This window comes from Oncorhynchus masou, chromosome 30, assembly GCF_036934945.1.
Source record: "Oncorhynchus masou masou isolate Uvic2021 chromosome 30, UVic_Omas_1.1, whole genome shotgun sequence".
Taxonomy (NCBI): domain Eukaryota; kingdom Metazoa; phylum Chordata; class Actinopteri; order Salmoniformes; family Salmonidae; genus Oncorhynchus; species Oncorhynchus masou.
Window position 1 is genome coordinate 10,177,628 of NC_088241.1, and position 16,669 is coordinate 10,194,296.

A 16,669-nucleotide genomic window follows, 5' to 3' on the forward strand; every position below is an offset into this window, starting at 1 on the left:
GAAGTTAAGCAGTTTGGGTTCGGCTGTTTTTAACTGACTTGTGTAACAGTGCAACTTTAGACCGTCCCTTCGCCCATACCCGGGCGTGAACCAGGGACCCTCTGCACACATCAACAACTGACACCCACAAAGCATCGTTACCCATCACTCCACAAATGCCGCGGCCCTTGCAGAGCAAGGGGAACTACTACTTCAAGGTCTCAGAGCAAGAAACGCTATTTAGCGCGCACCGCTAACTAAGCTAGCCGTTTCACATCTGTTACACTTGCCTAGTTACAGAAAGGTTAAATGAAATAAATAAAACATGTTACTGTAACCCCCTTAAATGCAATATAATATATCAATTGTATGGTAGCAGGAAGGGAAATAGCACCAAAAGGCTCAGCAGATGACATTCTCAGCCCAACTTCTGCATTGTGGTTGTGACATGGTTATTATCACACCTCTCCATGGTATTTATTTGCATGGTCATTTGCTGATCAGTCTCTCTGGACACATTCTGCAGGAGGGTGAGTAGTGTTGTTTGTCTCTGTAGAGTTTCATGTTTTCTTTCCTTTAATTGGTGCAACATTGGTGCACAGTGATGTTCAATCTATCTGTTTAGTGAGAATTTAAAGACAGAATGACTACATGTTCTAGAATGTGAGAACTCTTCCGAGACAGATAAATATTACACCTGTTTTAAGTGAAAACGCTGTTGGAGCTTGTTTCATGATTGACTTTGCTATTAAGTTAAGCAATTCCCTCCCCAATAGAACCCTGTGGTGTTTTTTATTGAAGTGTTGCAGTTGCTGCAATGTGGCTCTTTGAAACAACCAGTGTGATAATGGTGATTACTCTCACGTCGCCAGGTAACCATATTTTTGCTTTGATGCTCTATCATAATGTGGATGTCAACACTGACTTATCATTAATAATTGATATATGAAATATGTACTACTACTATGTATTGCTCATAGGAGATATACAGGGAAATACTGCAGAGGGAAGAGGGAATTTGTTATTGTCATTATTGTGTTACCTGGATAGTGAAATGTACAGTACCAGTCAAATATTAGGACACCTAGTCATTCAAGGGTTTCTCTTTATTCTTACTATAACACATATGGATTCATGTAGTAACCAAAAAGTGTTAAACAAATCAAAATGTATTTTATATTTGAGATTCTTCAAAGTAGCCACCCTTTCTTTGCCTTGATGACAGCTTTGCAAACTCTTGGCATTCTCTCAACCAGCTTCATGAAGTAGTCACCTGGAATGCATTTTAATGAACAGGTGTGCCTTGTTAAAGGTTAATTTGTAGAATTTCTTTCCTTAATGTGTTTGATTCAATCAGTTGTGTTGTGACAAGGTAGGGTTATCCAGACAATATCCCTATTTGGTAAAATATCAAGTCCATATTATGGCGAGAACAAATCAAATAAGCAAAGAGAAACGACAGTCCATCATTACGGACAAAAATTAAATAGTCAATATGGACAATTTAAAGGACTTTGAAAGTTTTTTCAAGTGCAGTTGCAAAAATCATCAAGCACTATCTCTCATGAGGACTGCCACAGGAAAGGAAGACCCAGAGTTACCTCTGCTGCATAAGATAAGTTCATTAGAGTTAACTGCACCTCAGATTGAAGCCCGAATAAATGCTTCACAGAGGTCAAGTAACAGACATCTCAACATCAACTGTTCAGAGGAGACGACGTGAATCAGGCCTTCATGGTCAAATTGCTGAAAAGAAACCACTAATTAAGGACACCAATAAGAAAAAGAGACTTGCTTGAGCCAAGAAACACGAGCAATGGACATCAGACTGGTGGAAACCTGTCCTTTGGTCTGATGAGTCCAAATTTGAAAATGTTGGTTCCAGCCGCCATGTCTTTGTGAGACGCAGAGTAGGTGAACGGATCATCTCCGCATGTGTGGTTCCCATTGTAAGCATGGATGAGGAGGTGTGGGGGTGCTTTGCTGGTGACACTGTCAGTGATTTATTTAGAATTCAAGGCACACTTAACTAGCAGGTCTAACACAGCATTCTGCAGCGATACGCCATCCCATCTGGTTCGCGCATAGTTGGTCTATCATTTGTTTTTCAACTGGACAATGACCAAAACAAGCTGTGAAAGGGCTATTTGACAAAGGAGAGTGATGGAGTGCTGCATCAGATGACCTGGCTGCCACAATCACCCGACCTCAAACCAATTGAGATGGTTTGGGATGAGTTGGACCGCAGAGTGAAGGAAAAGCAGCCAACAAGTGCTTAGCATGTGGGAACTCCTTCAGGACTGCATTCCTCATAAAGCTTGTTGATGGAATGCCAAGAGTGTGCAAAGCTGTCATCAAGGCAAAGGGTGGCTACTTTGAAGAATATAAAATATATTTGTTTTAAAACTTTTTGGGTTACTACAGGATTCCATATGTGTTTTTAATAGTTTTGATGTCTTCACTATTATTCTACAATGTAGAAAATAGTACAAATAAAGAGAAACCCTTGAATGAGTAGCTGTGTCCAAACTTTTGACTGGTACTGTATATTTCTCAAATGACAGGGTTGGGGGGTAACTGATTACATTAACAGGACAATGATCACATTTAATCAGTTACATGTAATCTGATACATGTTTTTATGTTATCAGTTATGTTACCAGCTAAAATATTGTAATAATATTACAGATAGTTTAAAAAAAATAATGGATTACTTTTAAATTCAGAAAGGATTTTTGCGGAAAAAACAACATTGTGACATCTTTCTGTTTTCTAATGACATTCAATTCAGCATTGAAATAATGCAGAACTTTAAGTTTGTTCCACCTGAAAGAGTCTGACCACAAGTCAGGGACCACTATGGTGACACACCATTTACATTACATTTAAGTAATTTAGCAGACGCTCTTATCCAGAGCGACTTACAAATTGGTGAATTCACCTTCTGACATCAGTGGAACAGCCACTTTACAATAGTGCATCTAAATCATTTAAGGGGGGGGGTGAGAAGGATTGCTTTATCCTATCCTAGGTATTCCTTGAAGAGGTGGGGTTTCAGGTGTCTCCGGAAGGTGGTGATTGACTCCGCTGTCCCTGCATCTCTCCATCTATACTGACATCTCTATTGAAGTCTTTCCCTCCTCTCCCAGGAGATGTCTTCCGTTCTGCTCTGTCTCTCTTAAAATGGATGTGTGTCATTTTCTCCCCTTCACTACCCGCATACTTTCTCAGTAAATGGCTTTCTGAGTAGTTCTCTACATCTTACTCTGTATGCAGGAGGTTTTCCTCAGCAGGGCTACTTGGCGCGGGGGTCCCAATGTGTGCATATTTAATAGATGGCGGTGGCTTTGGAATATTCCTCCGCTTGATCTCTCAGCCCTGCCACAAACACACAGACTGACTCCAACACCACAGGTAGTTAAGATTGGAGTGTCTCAGAGAGGGAGGGGGAGAGAGGGAGGGTGAGGGAGGGGGAGAAAGCGTAGTAACATGAGCAGTGCATGCACCCAAATTATTTGTTCCTATATGAGATTCAGCTGAAGACTACAACTACACATTTTTACCTGTGGGACTCATCCCGCTCTCCTTCACTTCTCCCCTGTTCTCTCTCTCCCTCCCCCCGTCTTTATCTCCCCCCCCCCTCACAAATTCGTGCCCCCACAGTTCTCCAGGGTGCCTGTATGGGGGGGGGGGTGTTAAAATGAGAGATTATTCGACCATTGTGGCTGACAACACAAGATACAAAGCTGAGATCACTCCACAAAGAGACACACACACCAAATGCGCTTGAGGGATTATCTTTGCCTCTGCTAATGCCTTTTAAGGGGAAAGTAATTCAAATGTAGTCCGATTATGTTACTGAGTTTTGTTAATCCAAAGGTTATGTCACTGACAACATTTTGGCACAGGTAACTAGTAACTGTACCAGATTCTATTTAGAAAGTAACCTCCCCAACTTTGTCAATTTATAAGCCTCAAAGGGAAGTAAAATCTTATCTGAGATTACAGAGCAACTCACTCTTCTAATGAACAAAATACAGAAGTGACTGATTAACATATCTGAAGGAAGGCCACACACAGGAATGTTATATTTTCCTATACCTTTAAATGGCAAATTGGCATTGTATCTATCAGTGTTGTAGATACATGTGATAACATCAACTCTTTTTTTGTTTTGTTGTTGTTGTTTTTTAAAGGTGGTTGTGAGAGAGATTGGAAGGTGACTTTCAACGATACAGTTCCATGTGCCTTAAAAGGGTCATCAGTGGTGTTTGGATGCAGTTATGACTACCCCTCAGACCAGACTGTAACAAATACCTTCTGGAAGTTCAAGACTCAAAATGATGACACAAATTTCTTTGATAACCAGCAATACGGAGAACGTGTAGAATACCTTGGAAATAAAGAACACAACTGCACCTTGAGAATGAATAACCTAATTAGTAGTGATGCAAATTCCTATCTCTTCAGATTTAAGACAGTTAATAATGCATGGAGCAGTAAAACATCAGTTTCACTAACTCTGACAGGTAATTTTGATACCAGAAGTAAAGCCCACTCTCATGACTCTACAAAACATTTTCAGTAGTTATTGTTTTTCTCCTCTCTACAAGGGCTGACAGCTGAAGTAAACCCTCCCACTGTGAGAGAGGGAGAGAAGGTGACACTAAAATGTAGCACAACCTGTACAGTGAGTGACCCTCCCACTATTGTCTGGCTCAGGGATGGACAATCAGTATCAAAAACAGAGTTTCAGGCAAATAGTGAGGATTCTGGTAGATACCGATGTGCTGTTCAAGGTCAAGATCTTCTCTCCTCTGCTCCAGTGTCTCTTGATGTCCAATGTGAGTTAATACCTGATCTAATTAACATGAGCACATTATATCATTGTATGCATTTTAGCTTAAGGCTGTAACATAACAACGTGGAAAAAGTCAAGGGGTCTGAGTACTTTCCGAATGCACTGTACATTCAAAGCTCTGCATCAAAGATGCACTGCCTCTGAATCGTGTTCATTTCATTTCAATTTATTCATAAGAAAGCTAAAAGATAAGGTTTATTTCAGATAAAATAATAGGATGAATTTTGAAAGACTGATGTACAGTTGAAGTAGGTTTACATACACCTTAACAAGAAAATTGTTGAGTGGTTGAAAACGAGTTTTAATAATGACTCCAACCTAAGTGCATGTAAACTTCTGGCTTCAACTGTAGATAGCATAGTGTTTTCACATACAACATCCCTTGATTGTTTGATGTGAATGTCAATGTGCTTGATAACAAATTTGCCGTGACACAAGGCAATGTCTATTCCCTTACCGTGGCTGTGTGTTTGCATTGTGATTACTTGAAGAGGAAGTTGAGCAGTTTGAGGATGATGTTCATGCTGGTAGGGTTATGGTGAGAGCAAATAACACAATGATGGCTACTAACAAAATGCAGAACTGTTCTGAGAACGTTAATAAATATATTCTGACCCATTATACTTACTGGAACCACCAATTGGGATGAAGGTTCAGTCTTTTGGTTTTGTGAAGTGCACAGACAACCAAATGTGTGGTGAGAGGTACTGTAGTAGTGTTGTGGTTCTATACAGAGAAATATGTTCAGCATCATATAAACACTTGTAACCTTACTCCCTCTCCTACAGATGCTCCAAAGAATGTCTCATTGTCGGTCCGTCCATCTGGAGATGTTACTAAGGGTAACTCAGTCACTCTCAACTGCAGCTGCAGTGCAAACCCCCCCGTGTTGGACTACATCCTGTATAAGGAGAGTGGACAGGGCTTCACCACTGTGGCTGGGAGGCAGACTCACACCTTTTCTAACATCCAGCCAGGGGACAGTGGATGGTACTACTGTAATGCCAGCAACAGTATCAACACAGTCAGATCTAATCTAACTACCCTCAATGTTCAATGTGAGTATTGGCAGTTTAATTCGGTGCTAACGAACAGAAGGCCAACGAGTCACTTTGTGATGCCAGCACCTTTTGGATGCAATAATGTATGCCTTGCTGAGGCTGTGTGAAAGAAAAAATGCTGTTTTCCACTGATGTACTAGCAGCTATTTGTTTCCACTTGCAGACCCTCCTGAGGACACATCTGTGTCAGTCAGTCCCTCTGGTCCAGTGGTAGAGGGAAGCTTTGTGAATCTGACCTGTAGCAGCCATGCTAACCCAGCAGTGAGCTACACCTGGTACAGAGTCGATGGGAAAAGCCCTATTCAGTCAGGGACTCAGTTGATACTTGAGAAGGTCTCTCCTGCTAACTCAGGGAGGTATTACTGTAAGGCACAGAACAAACATGGAGCCTTCAACTCATCACTCCTGTTTCTTGATGTTCTGTGTAAGTTGACTGTACATGCTATGTGAGGATGTCAGTTTTATGTGCAAAGTTGTTTACTTTCTTTATAGGGAAGCAGGTTGTTAAAAGTGTGTGGTTGCAGTATCTTGGAGTGTAATATCCAAGATATTGCAACAGTTTTTCACTACAATGTAAGCATAACAGATCTGCAGAGTTGGGGTAAATCACAATTCAATTCCTTTCAGTTGAATTGGACATGGAATATACCATAGGAAAGCAATGGAATCTCAGTCTCACCTGGCATGAATGTAGATAAACTTGACACCAACCCTGTTGGCCAGGACTGTTTGTGTTTTGATTAATCGTTACTAAATATGGAGCAGATATCAAAAGCTAAATTGTTCAAATTTTTTTTCTGCTTACTTTAGATCCCCCAAGGAACACCTTGGTATCAATCAGTCTCTCTGTCCCACTGTTAGAGGGAAGTTCTGTGAACCTGACCTGCAGCAGCCACGCCAACCCAGCAGTGGAGAACTACACCTGGTTTAAGAAGGTTGGAACAGACACCTCAAAGGCAGGGTCAGGAGAGGTGTTGGCATTGACCTCTCTAACCTCCTCTGACAGTGGACAGTACTTCTGTGAGGCCAGGAACAGAGAAGGGGCTCACAAGTCTACTGTAGTGTCTCTGACCATACTGGGTGCCAATCATGGTGAGTGTAGAGGGAAATGTCCTGTTCTCCTTAATCAATATGTTCTAAATGGGAATTCCCTTGAATGTAGTTTTTTCATGTACTGTACCCTGCTTCATTTTCAGCTTCAAATAATTTCCAAATACCAGTTTACATTGGTTCCGCGGCCACAGTTTTCATGGTGATCGTACTTCTTGTGTTCTTATGGATGTGGTAAGTCTAGAAACATCATAATGCATAAGTATGATGGCCTTGTGGTACGTATTTGTCCCACCAAAGAAATGTGGTTTCTTTGACAGGAAGATCCCGTTCAAATTATGTCAAAGGACTGCTGTGGACATAGAGGTGAGTGGAACACAGCATATACACTCTAATTCACAATACCAATAGCATGTCAGTGCAATAGTGTTATATGAAGGTTTGAACACAGTAAGAGTTCATGGTATTTGAACAACATTCAAGCACCAGCTTCCATTCTTCCCCAGTAACATGATACTTAGTTTAACCAAAAGATGAAGGTACGTTGAGGAGTCAATATTTCAAACGTTTGGTCTTTTTTGACTGATTTTATCTTTCAGGACGATCAAAACTCAGTCTTATCCAGAAAAAGGACCAGTAATGACCCAGCCACACAGGAAACTAGAACAGAGGAACAGGAAAATGCGCTCTATGCCAACATTCAACTGCCTCCCTCTCAGACCCACCACCAAGACAGTTCTCTGTACTCTGTGATCGAGCCACCAGCTCTGCAGAACCCTCCGGAACCTCATTACGCTACCTTTGACTTCCAGCAGTTCCGCAGCTCCATGGAAGAGGCCCAATTCTCCAGATGCCATGAAGAAGATGATGTTGTCTACTCCACAGTGAAAGACATAAAGACCAATGTGACAGACAACCTCCAGTACGCCAGCATCCATTTCCCCCTCCCCAGTCCTACTGCCAGGTAAGAGTGAACTCACTATCAGTTCAGTCCTTTTCCATATAACCTATTTCTGGAAGTCTGTTTATTTGAAATGTTTGAATATACTCATACAAAAACTCTATTTGCTTTTTGCAGGCTGAAAGAAAGTTTAGAGGTGAACCATTCTGTTATCTACTCCACTGTTGCCAAACCAGAAGCCTGAACATATCCTTTCCTAATGTTGAATAAACTAAGCTGCATTGGAATGCAAGTTAAGAAAAAAGTAGTGTGCAATTAATAAGTCGTTATGGTAATAGAGTTACAGTGCCTTCGGAAAGAATTCAGACCCCTTGACTTTTTCCACATTTTGTTACGTTATAGGCGTTATTCTAAAATGGACTAAATACATACAAATTCTCAGCAATCTACACACAATACCCCATAATGACAAAGCAAAAACAGGTTTATAGAAATGTCTGCAAATGTATTAAATATTTAAAAAAAACAGAAATACCTTATTTACATAAGTATTCAAACCCTTTGCTATGAGACTCGAATTTGAGCTCAGGTGCATCCTGTTTCCATTGATCATCCTTGAGAGGTTTCTACAAATTGATTTCTACAACTTCACCTATGGTAAATTCAATTGATTGAACATGATTTGGAAAAGCACACGCCTGTCTATATAAAATCCCACAGTTGACAGTGCATGTCAGAGCAAAAACCAAGCCATGAGATCGAAGGAATTGTTTGTAGGGCTCCAAGACAGGATTGTGTTGAGGCACAGATCTGGGGAATGGTACCAAAACCTTTCTACAGCATTGAAGAGAGCACAGTGGCCTCCATTATTTTTAAATGGAAGAAGTTTGGAACCACCAAGACTCTTCCTAGAGCTGGCTTCCCGGCCAAACTAAGAAATCGGGGGAGAAGGGCCTTGGTCAGGGAGGTGACCAACAACCCGATGGTCACTCTGACAGAGCTCCAGAGTTCCTCTGTGGCGTACGGAGAACCTTCCAGAAGGACAACCATCTCTGTAGCACTCCACCAATCAGGTCTTTATGGTAGAGGCCAGACGGAAGCCACTCCTCAGTAACAGGTGCATGACAACCCTCCTGGAGCAACCCTCCAAAAGCCACCTAAAGTGCTCTCAGACCATGAGAAACAAGATTCTCTGGTCTGATGAAACCAAGTTTGAACTCTTTGGCCTGAATGCCAAGAGTAAAATCTGGAGGAAACCTGGCACCATCCATACGGTGAAGCATGGTAGTGGCAGCATCATGCTATTGTAACGAGATTCGCCTTCCTCTGACGAGCAGTATGACAGATCGGACCAATGTGCAGCATGGTAAGTGTTCGTCATTTTTAATGAAAAGTCACTGAACACGAAAATACCAAATAACAAAGTGAAAGACAGAAACGAAAAACAAAACAGTTCTGTATGGTGAAAACACAGACAGAAAACAATCCCCCACAACTCAAGTGGGAAAAACAGGCTGCCTAAGTATCGTTCTCAGAGACAACGATTGACAGCTGCCTCTGATTGAGAATCATACCAGGCCAAACACATAGAAAACCAAACCCCCCCCCCCCCCCAACTCACACCCCAACCAACCTAAAATAGAAATAAAAACAAGGAACTAAGGTCAGGACGTGAGAGCTATGGTGATGTTTTTGAGCGCTGGGACTTGGAGACTAGTCAGGATCGATGCAAAGTTGAACAGAGCAAAGTACAGAGAGATCCTTGATGAAAACCTGTTCCAGAGCGCTCAAACTCCGACTGGGGTGAAGGTTCACATTCCAATAGGAAAATGACCCTAAGCACACAGCCAAGACAATGCATTAGTGGCTTCGGGACAAGTCTCTGAATGTCCTTGAGTGGCCCAGCCACAGCCTGGACTTGAACCCAATCAAACATCTCTGGAGAGACCTGAAAATAGCTGTGCAGTGATGCTCCCCATCCAACCTGACAGAGCTTGAGAGGATCTGCAGATAAATTCCCCAAATACAGGTGTGCCTAGCTTGTAGCATCCTACCCAAGAAGACTCGAGGCTGTAATCACTGCCAATGGTGCTTCAACAAAGTACTGAGTAAAGGGTCTGAATACTTATGTAAATGTAATATTCCAGTTCTTTATTTTTTATAAATTTGCTAAAAAATATTTAATAAGCAGTTATTGCTTTGTCATTTTGGTATATTGTTTGTAGATTGGAGAGGGAAAAAATGATTTAATCCATTTTAGAATAAGGCTGTAACGTAACAAAATGTGGAAAATATTTTCCGAAGGCATTGTATATGTCTTGTACTGTACTTGTAATATACAGTATGTGTCTCAGGTGTGTCCATGAGCGTCCATTGCTTGTGCATGCTTCTATCTTGTTAAGACCTCTTAAGGATCGGACCCTTTTTTTCAATTTTCATCTGAAATGACATACACAAATCTAACTGCCTGTAGCTTAGGACCTGAAGCAAGGATATGCATAGTCTTGATACCATTTGAAAGGAAACACTTTGCAGTTTGTGGAAATGTGAAATTAATGTAGGAGAATATAACACTTCAGAAAGACCATTATCGGACTTAGGACTCTAGGCGTAATTCAGATTTTGGCCACTAGATGGCAGAGGTGTATGTGCAAAGTTTTAGACTGATCCAATGAATCATTGCATTCCTGTTCAAAATGTTAAAATGTCTGCCCAAATATGCCGAATTGGTCAATATATACATGTTAAGGTAGATAGCTGTGTACTCTTTAAACAATAGCATGGCATGTTTTCACTGTAATAGCTACTGTAAATTGGACAGTGCAATTAAATTAACACAAATTTAAGCTTTCTGCCCATATGTCTGGGAAATTTTCTTGTTACTTACAAAGTCATGCTAATCACATTAGCGCACATTAGCTCAACCGTCCCGAGGGTGGGACACCGACCTGTAGAGATCTTTATTAACCCGCTTAAGACACTCCTCCTTCTTTCCAATCCTTACATTGTATGGCTCTACAAGAAGCTAATAAAGAGGGTAACAGGATACCAAACATTTATTACTCTCTTAAGAGAATCTGTCCTCACCTCCTGGCCTCAACCCCTATTTCATCTAATACACAGGTGTCCATCTGTCTTTCCTGTATCAACACGTCACTCTCCTCTCCTCCATTAAACATATTCCAAAGCCTTCTGGCTTCCCACAGAGAACCCTTAACTTTCTCCTTTGATTCTATGCTTCTTCTCTATCATTTATTTAATATCTCAATGTTGAAATTGTCAAACCCAACAACATCAATGCCCAGACAACCACCACTACAAACACAACAACAACATATTGGTAGACATTCCAGTGTATTTCCATTTAAAACAGAAATAGAGAAATAATATGATGTGCCCCGTCCTGTTATCTGTCTGGTGTGTCTTATTGGGCTTTCCGCTGGAGTGTGGGCAGTACTACATTTACATTTAAGTCATTTAGCAGACGCTCTTATCCAGAGCGACTTACAAATTGGTGAATTCACCTTCTGACATCAGTGGAACAGCCACTTTACAATAGTGCATCTAAATCATACTACAGCAGTATAACGTCAATGAGCTGCCCTCAATAACATCACCAGTGGGACTGAGGGACACTGCAATTAGACAAGAGATGTGTACGCAATTTTTTTAACCAAGCAAGTCAGTTAAGAACAAATTGTTATTTAAAAGGATGGCCTACGCCAACTGTGCGACATACAATCACAGCCTGATGTGATACAGCCTGGATTTGAACCAGAGACTGTAGTGACACCTTTTGCACTGAGATGCAGCGCCTTAGACCACTACGCCACTCAGAAGCCTAGTACAAATTATACACAGGTTCTTCAAGTTTGGGTTGAGTGGCAAAATAAAGAAGTCAACAACACGTTGCAAGTTCAAAAAATGATATTCCCCTTCATTAGTGAATACAAACTGGATTACTGAGACCCTCTCAGCCTGGTCAAAAAGGAGGTCATAACAGTACATAATTAATAAAACCAACAAACTAAACAACCAAAAATACAGGTTCTGGTGCAGTCGAGGAGAGATCAAACAAAATATTAATTCAACTGCAATTCAAGATAAATAAACAAGATTCTCTCAAACTTAGTCAAATAGTTGCAAACTAAACCAGTCACATGGCCACTTCCCTTTTACAAGCACCTTTCCCAGGCGGCTGCACCTCAAACAAAAAAAGCTGTCGTCCAATGAAATTTCAGGATCAATCATTCAGTTAATAAATATCTGGATGGGACAAATGTTGGGTTGGCTGATTACAGCTGTACAGAACCTTTGGGAAGAATTAAACTTGGTTAAAGCTTCTCTAGTGTCTGTGGGTTATTTACTCTGAAAAATAAAAACCTAACAATGTGAATCGAGGGGTGGGTGGTCACCCAAAGGATTCCATACTGACAGTCAAGACCATGTGACTTCCTGCTACAATTCCGCAACTTTTGCATACAGTCGTTGTTGTCGTAGGACATGCCACCATACCATCAGGATTTAAAGTACAATAACTTCTTAATTACAAGAGAGCTCTCAATGTTGTTGCCAACAGCTGGTACTGTACATACAGATATCAATATCACTGTCACTATTACTCAGAGAGTCTTTCAGGAAGTTAATGAGAAAATTGGTAAATATTGACAAACTTTCTGAGGAAGTGTAAGGACACTATGAGAGTCTCTCTGAATCATGTGATAATACTGAAACGAGGAAGCAATGGCTCCTCTAAGAGTGACTCAGAAATTATGATATTAATTTCAGAGGAACCTCTGAGGCTTGTGGTCAGACCTGATCTCTGTGAAGACAAGCTGGAAGCTGAACACAACTTCAACAGCTCTCCTATTCTCATAGATCAAATAGTTACACACTAAATGTACAGTACCAGTCAAAGGTTTGGACACACCTATTCATTCAAGGGTTTTTCTTTAAGTTTACTATTTTCTACATTGTAGAATAATAGTGAAAACATTAACACTATGAAATAACACATATGGAATCATGTTAAACATAAACATATATTTTATATTTTATATTCTTCAAAGTAGCCAGCCTTGATGACAGCTTTGCACACTCTTGGCATTTTCTCAACCAGCTTCATGAGGTAGTCACCTGGAATGCATTTCAATTAACAGGTGTGCATTGTTAAAAGTTAATTTGGGAATGTATTTCCTTCTTAATGCGTTTGAGCCAATCAGTTGTGTTGTGACAAGGTAGGTGTGGTACAGAAGATAGCCCTATTTGGTAAAAGACCAAGTACATATTATGGCAAGAACAGCTGAAATAAGCAAAGAGAAACAACAGTCCATCATTACTTTAAGCCCTGAAGGTCAGTCATTCCGGAAAATTTCAAGAACTTTGAAAGTTTCTTCAAGTGCAGTCGCAAAAACCATTGAGCACTATGATGAAACTGGCTCTCATGAGGACCGCCGCAGGGAAGGAAGACCCAGAGTTACCTCTGCTGCAGAGGATAAGTTAATTAGAGTTACCAGCTTCCGAAATTGCAACCCAAATAAATGCTTCACAGAGTTCAAGTAACAGACACATCTCAACATCAACTGTTAATGAGCGAGCTAGGACGGACGTAGTCAATATAACTATTTGTTCAGCACTTTTTAAATGTACAGCGACAGAATTCCGAACATTGGCAGTATACATATCTCCCTGGCATATTGCATCATTTATGCAGCAGCATACAATACATTTTTGGACTTACCTTGTTGTGCTGTGCTCACTTGAACAGGAACATGGCACGGCGGTCCTTCGTGGGCAAATTTTGTCTTCAAACTTTGTCATCAAAGTCTGACATTCTCTGGATTTATGGTGCGTTCAAGACAACTGTGTATGTAGTTCTGTCCTTGCGCTGTTCTTGTCTATTAATGTTAATGTATTATGTCATGCTTCAGGTTTTTTGTGGACCCCAGGAGAGTAGCTGCTGCTTTTGCAACAGCTAATGGAAATGCAAATAAAACAAATAAAACTGGGAACTCAACAACAACAAAAAAGTTTAATCATGATGATGTTAGTGATCTTCGGGTCATAGCTCTAAAAAGAGGCCTGAGTTCCGGATTTACAATTCCGAGTTGTGTGAAAGTTCAAAATGTATTTTCCCAGTTGTAGCTCGTTTTCCCCCGAGTTCCGAGTTGTCTAGAACTCACTAAATTTTGTAGTTCCGAGTTAACAGTTGTTTTGAGCGTGGGAAAAATCATGCTTCATTGACAGCATGGCCAATGTTGAAAGTTTATCTTTTAAACTAGGAAAAGAGACCCTAAATCTTAGACTTGGGACCACACAGCCACTTCCCTGAATAGCAGACTAATGATTGATTTGCAATGCTTGCAGTTAGCCACTGATTGCTTCCAAACCACTCATTGTTGAATTGGTCAATGAACACTGGTACGTTTTATCTATAATTTACATTCATATGACAAGGATGAAAAGGATTTGCCAGTAGATTGTCGACTTGATTCATGATGATGACTGCTTATCTAGCTTGCTAGCTAAGATTTTGAAAGTATAATGTTGACATGATCAGTCCAATCAAAGCTACGGTAGATATAACGTGATTTAAAGTAATGTCGTCTGTGGCCAATGTTTTTTTTAAATTAAATTTTACTGTTATTTTACCAGGTAAGTTGACTGAGAACACATTCTCATTTACAGCAACGACCTGGGAGGAAGAATGAGCCAATTGTTAGCTGGGGATGATTAGGTGACTGTGATGGAATGAGGGACAGCTTGGGAATTTAGCCAGGACACCGGAGTTAACACCTCTACTCTTACAATAAGTGCCATGGGATCTTTAGTGACCACAGAGTCAGGACACCCGTTTAACATCCCATCCGAAAGACGGCACACTGCACAATGACCTTGAGCATTCTTGGATGGGCACTTCTAATGTAAATCTATGGCAGCACCCAAGGGGAATGAATTTTCGAGCTCTCCCCTGTAGATTTTGTGGTGACATAGTGTCCCCATGAGTGACAGAACACTGAGCCAATCACGGCGCAACTAGAGAACATTACCAACCCCTATGCTCTGTATTTTCTGCTGCCTGTCCCACCACCACAGAAAGCACAGAGCTAGGCCAAAAACACCTGCATTTTGGAGCTGCCTTACTTAGAAAGCAAAAAAGAGACTATGTTTGTATGAGGCTTTATTAACTCAATGCGGCTTTATTAACTCGCCACTGGTCAGTTGCTATCTACATATAATCCTTGACCACAAGGCATATTTACACAAAACACTTGCAAAAAAAATAAAATACATATAATAAGCACTGTGGTCTTACCTGCCACTAGCAGGGTTACTCCAGGCTGTCCAGGAGACTCCTCCACTGGGTGGTTGGTGATAAAATGGAAGACATATGTCCCACTATCAGACCTCCTCAGATCAGAGATCCTCAGGGAGCAGTTCCTGGTACTCCACTCTGCCCTGGGAGGCTGGCTCAGGGAAGATGCCCTGGCTATGGTACACATACCTGGGGGTGATGCAGCGGCTCTGGTCCCGGCACCACATCTCAGACAGCACCCTGTAGGGCTGAGGGTAGCCGTAGGAGCAGAGGAGAACCACAGACAAGACGGCCACGGCACACAGTAGAGCGGAGGGAACACACACAGCAGCCTGGGATACAATACTTTGTATGTCTATTCACATACCATACTAAAAGTGTGCTCCGTATAATAATGATGAATATGATGTCAGTCTTACCTTGCAGGGTAAGTGAGAGCAGCCTCCTCCAGCCAGTCTGGAAGACTCCCAAAGTCATCTCTGACGCTCCCCCACAACATTATAAGCCTGCAACAAAAAGCCAAGGCACTGTTGCTGGCTTATAATGTCACTGAACAAGCCAGAGCCTGTTTTTGGTTCTGTCTATTGAGACCGTGTTTACAATGAGCATCCATTATATGCAGATCTATGCCTTTACCTCTGACCGTTCTGCCTACAGACCTGTCTAGTTCTAATCATATCCCAATCCCTTGTTTGTGTAACAGTTGTGAAAGTACTATTTGAATTTCACCAGGTTCATATATCAATATGTTGTGTTGATTTGTTATGCATGCCTGCATCCTGGGAGAAGGGGAGTGTGTACTTACGTTTTGCCCGGCGTGCTCGTGCTCAAATCATTTTGATGCACTGAGAGGTAGGCACGCTTTTTCTGTCTTCAGAAAAGTTTGATTCTTTTAAGTACAAAGTCATACACAGTGTTTTGTTCATGAATAATTATGTATATTTAGAGGTTACTCATAAGTGGATGGTATTGTTAAGATGCACTTGTAATTATACTTTTTAGGATGATGTCAATATTCTGAATTCAACATGTGTTTAATAGCTAGCTAAGGTATTAGCAGGCTATTGTATGTGTGAACGATGGCTAGCTCCTCGAATCATCCCAGTCCCTCCTATTGTGCATCTGTTGCAGAAAGAGGCGACGATTCTCAGGACATATGTGCTCTACAAATGTTTTATTTCCTTTTGGATGCAGGTATGTGGTTTTATCTATGTAAAATATGTTATGTATAATAAGGAGAGAGTGTATGAATTTTTGTATTCGAAAATAATTTTGATGCACTGAGAGAGAAAGAGGCGACGATTCTCAGAACATATGTGCTCTACAAATGTTTTATTTCCTTTTGGATGCAGATGCAGGATGCAGAGAGTCAGTTCTGCTTGATTAAAACTACCTGATCTCCAAAGTCCACGTTTATAGTCTCTATCAACCATACACAACGCAGAGTTACAGCGGTGCAGTATAGCACCGGCTACATTTTCACCCTATTGTTTAGACAATAA

The 16,669-nt window shown here is 41.0% G+C and overlaps 1 protein-coding gene across 1 annotated transcript; it reads left to right on the top strand.

Moving 5' to 3' along the window:
• Positions 1–457: 457 nt before the first annotated feature.
• LOC135522030 (B-cell receptor CD22-like) lies at positions 458–12,133 on the top strand. Its single transcript, XM_064947920.1, has 11 exons — positions 458–509; positions 781–851; positions 4,176–4,508; positions 4,593–4,823; positions 5,629–5,898; positions 6,065–6,325; positions 6,712–6,993; positions 7,098–7,185; positions 7,272–7,317; positions 7,551–7,915; positions 8,030–12,133. The coding sequence occupies exons 2-11, from the start codon at positions 797–799 to the stop codon at positions 8,094–8,096; spliced, it is 1,998 nt and encodes a 665-aa protein (XP_064803992.1). The 5' UTR covers positions 458–509; positions 781–796; the 3' UTR covers positions 8,097–12,133.
• Positions 12,134–16,669: the final 4,536 nt, after the last annotated feature.

Bases quoted from the DNA above. Each gene is read 5' to 3' on its own strand.
- LOC135522030 (XM_064947920.1), top strand. From the start codon at position 797: ATGTGGCTCTTTGAAACAACCAGTGTGATAATGGTGATTACTCTCACG. The intron at 4,824-5,628 runs GTGAGTTAATAC...CCTCTCCTACAG, and splicing joins AGTGTCTCTTGATGTCCAAT to ATGCTCCAAAGAATGTCTCA. The intron at 6,994-7,097 runs GTGAGTGTAGAG...CTTCATTTTCAG, and splicing joins CATACTGGGTGCCAATCATG to CTTCAAATAATTTCCAAATA.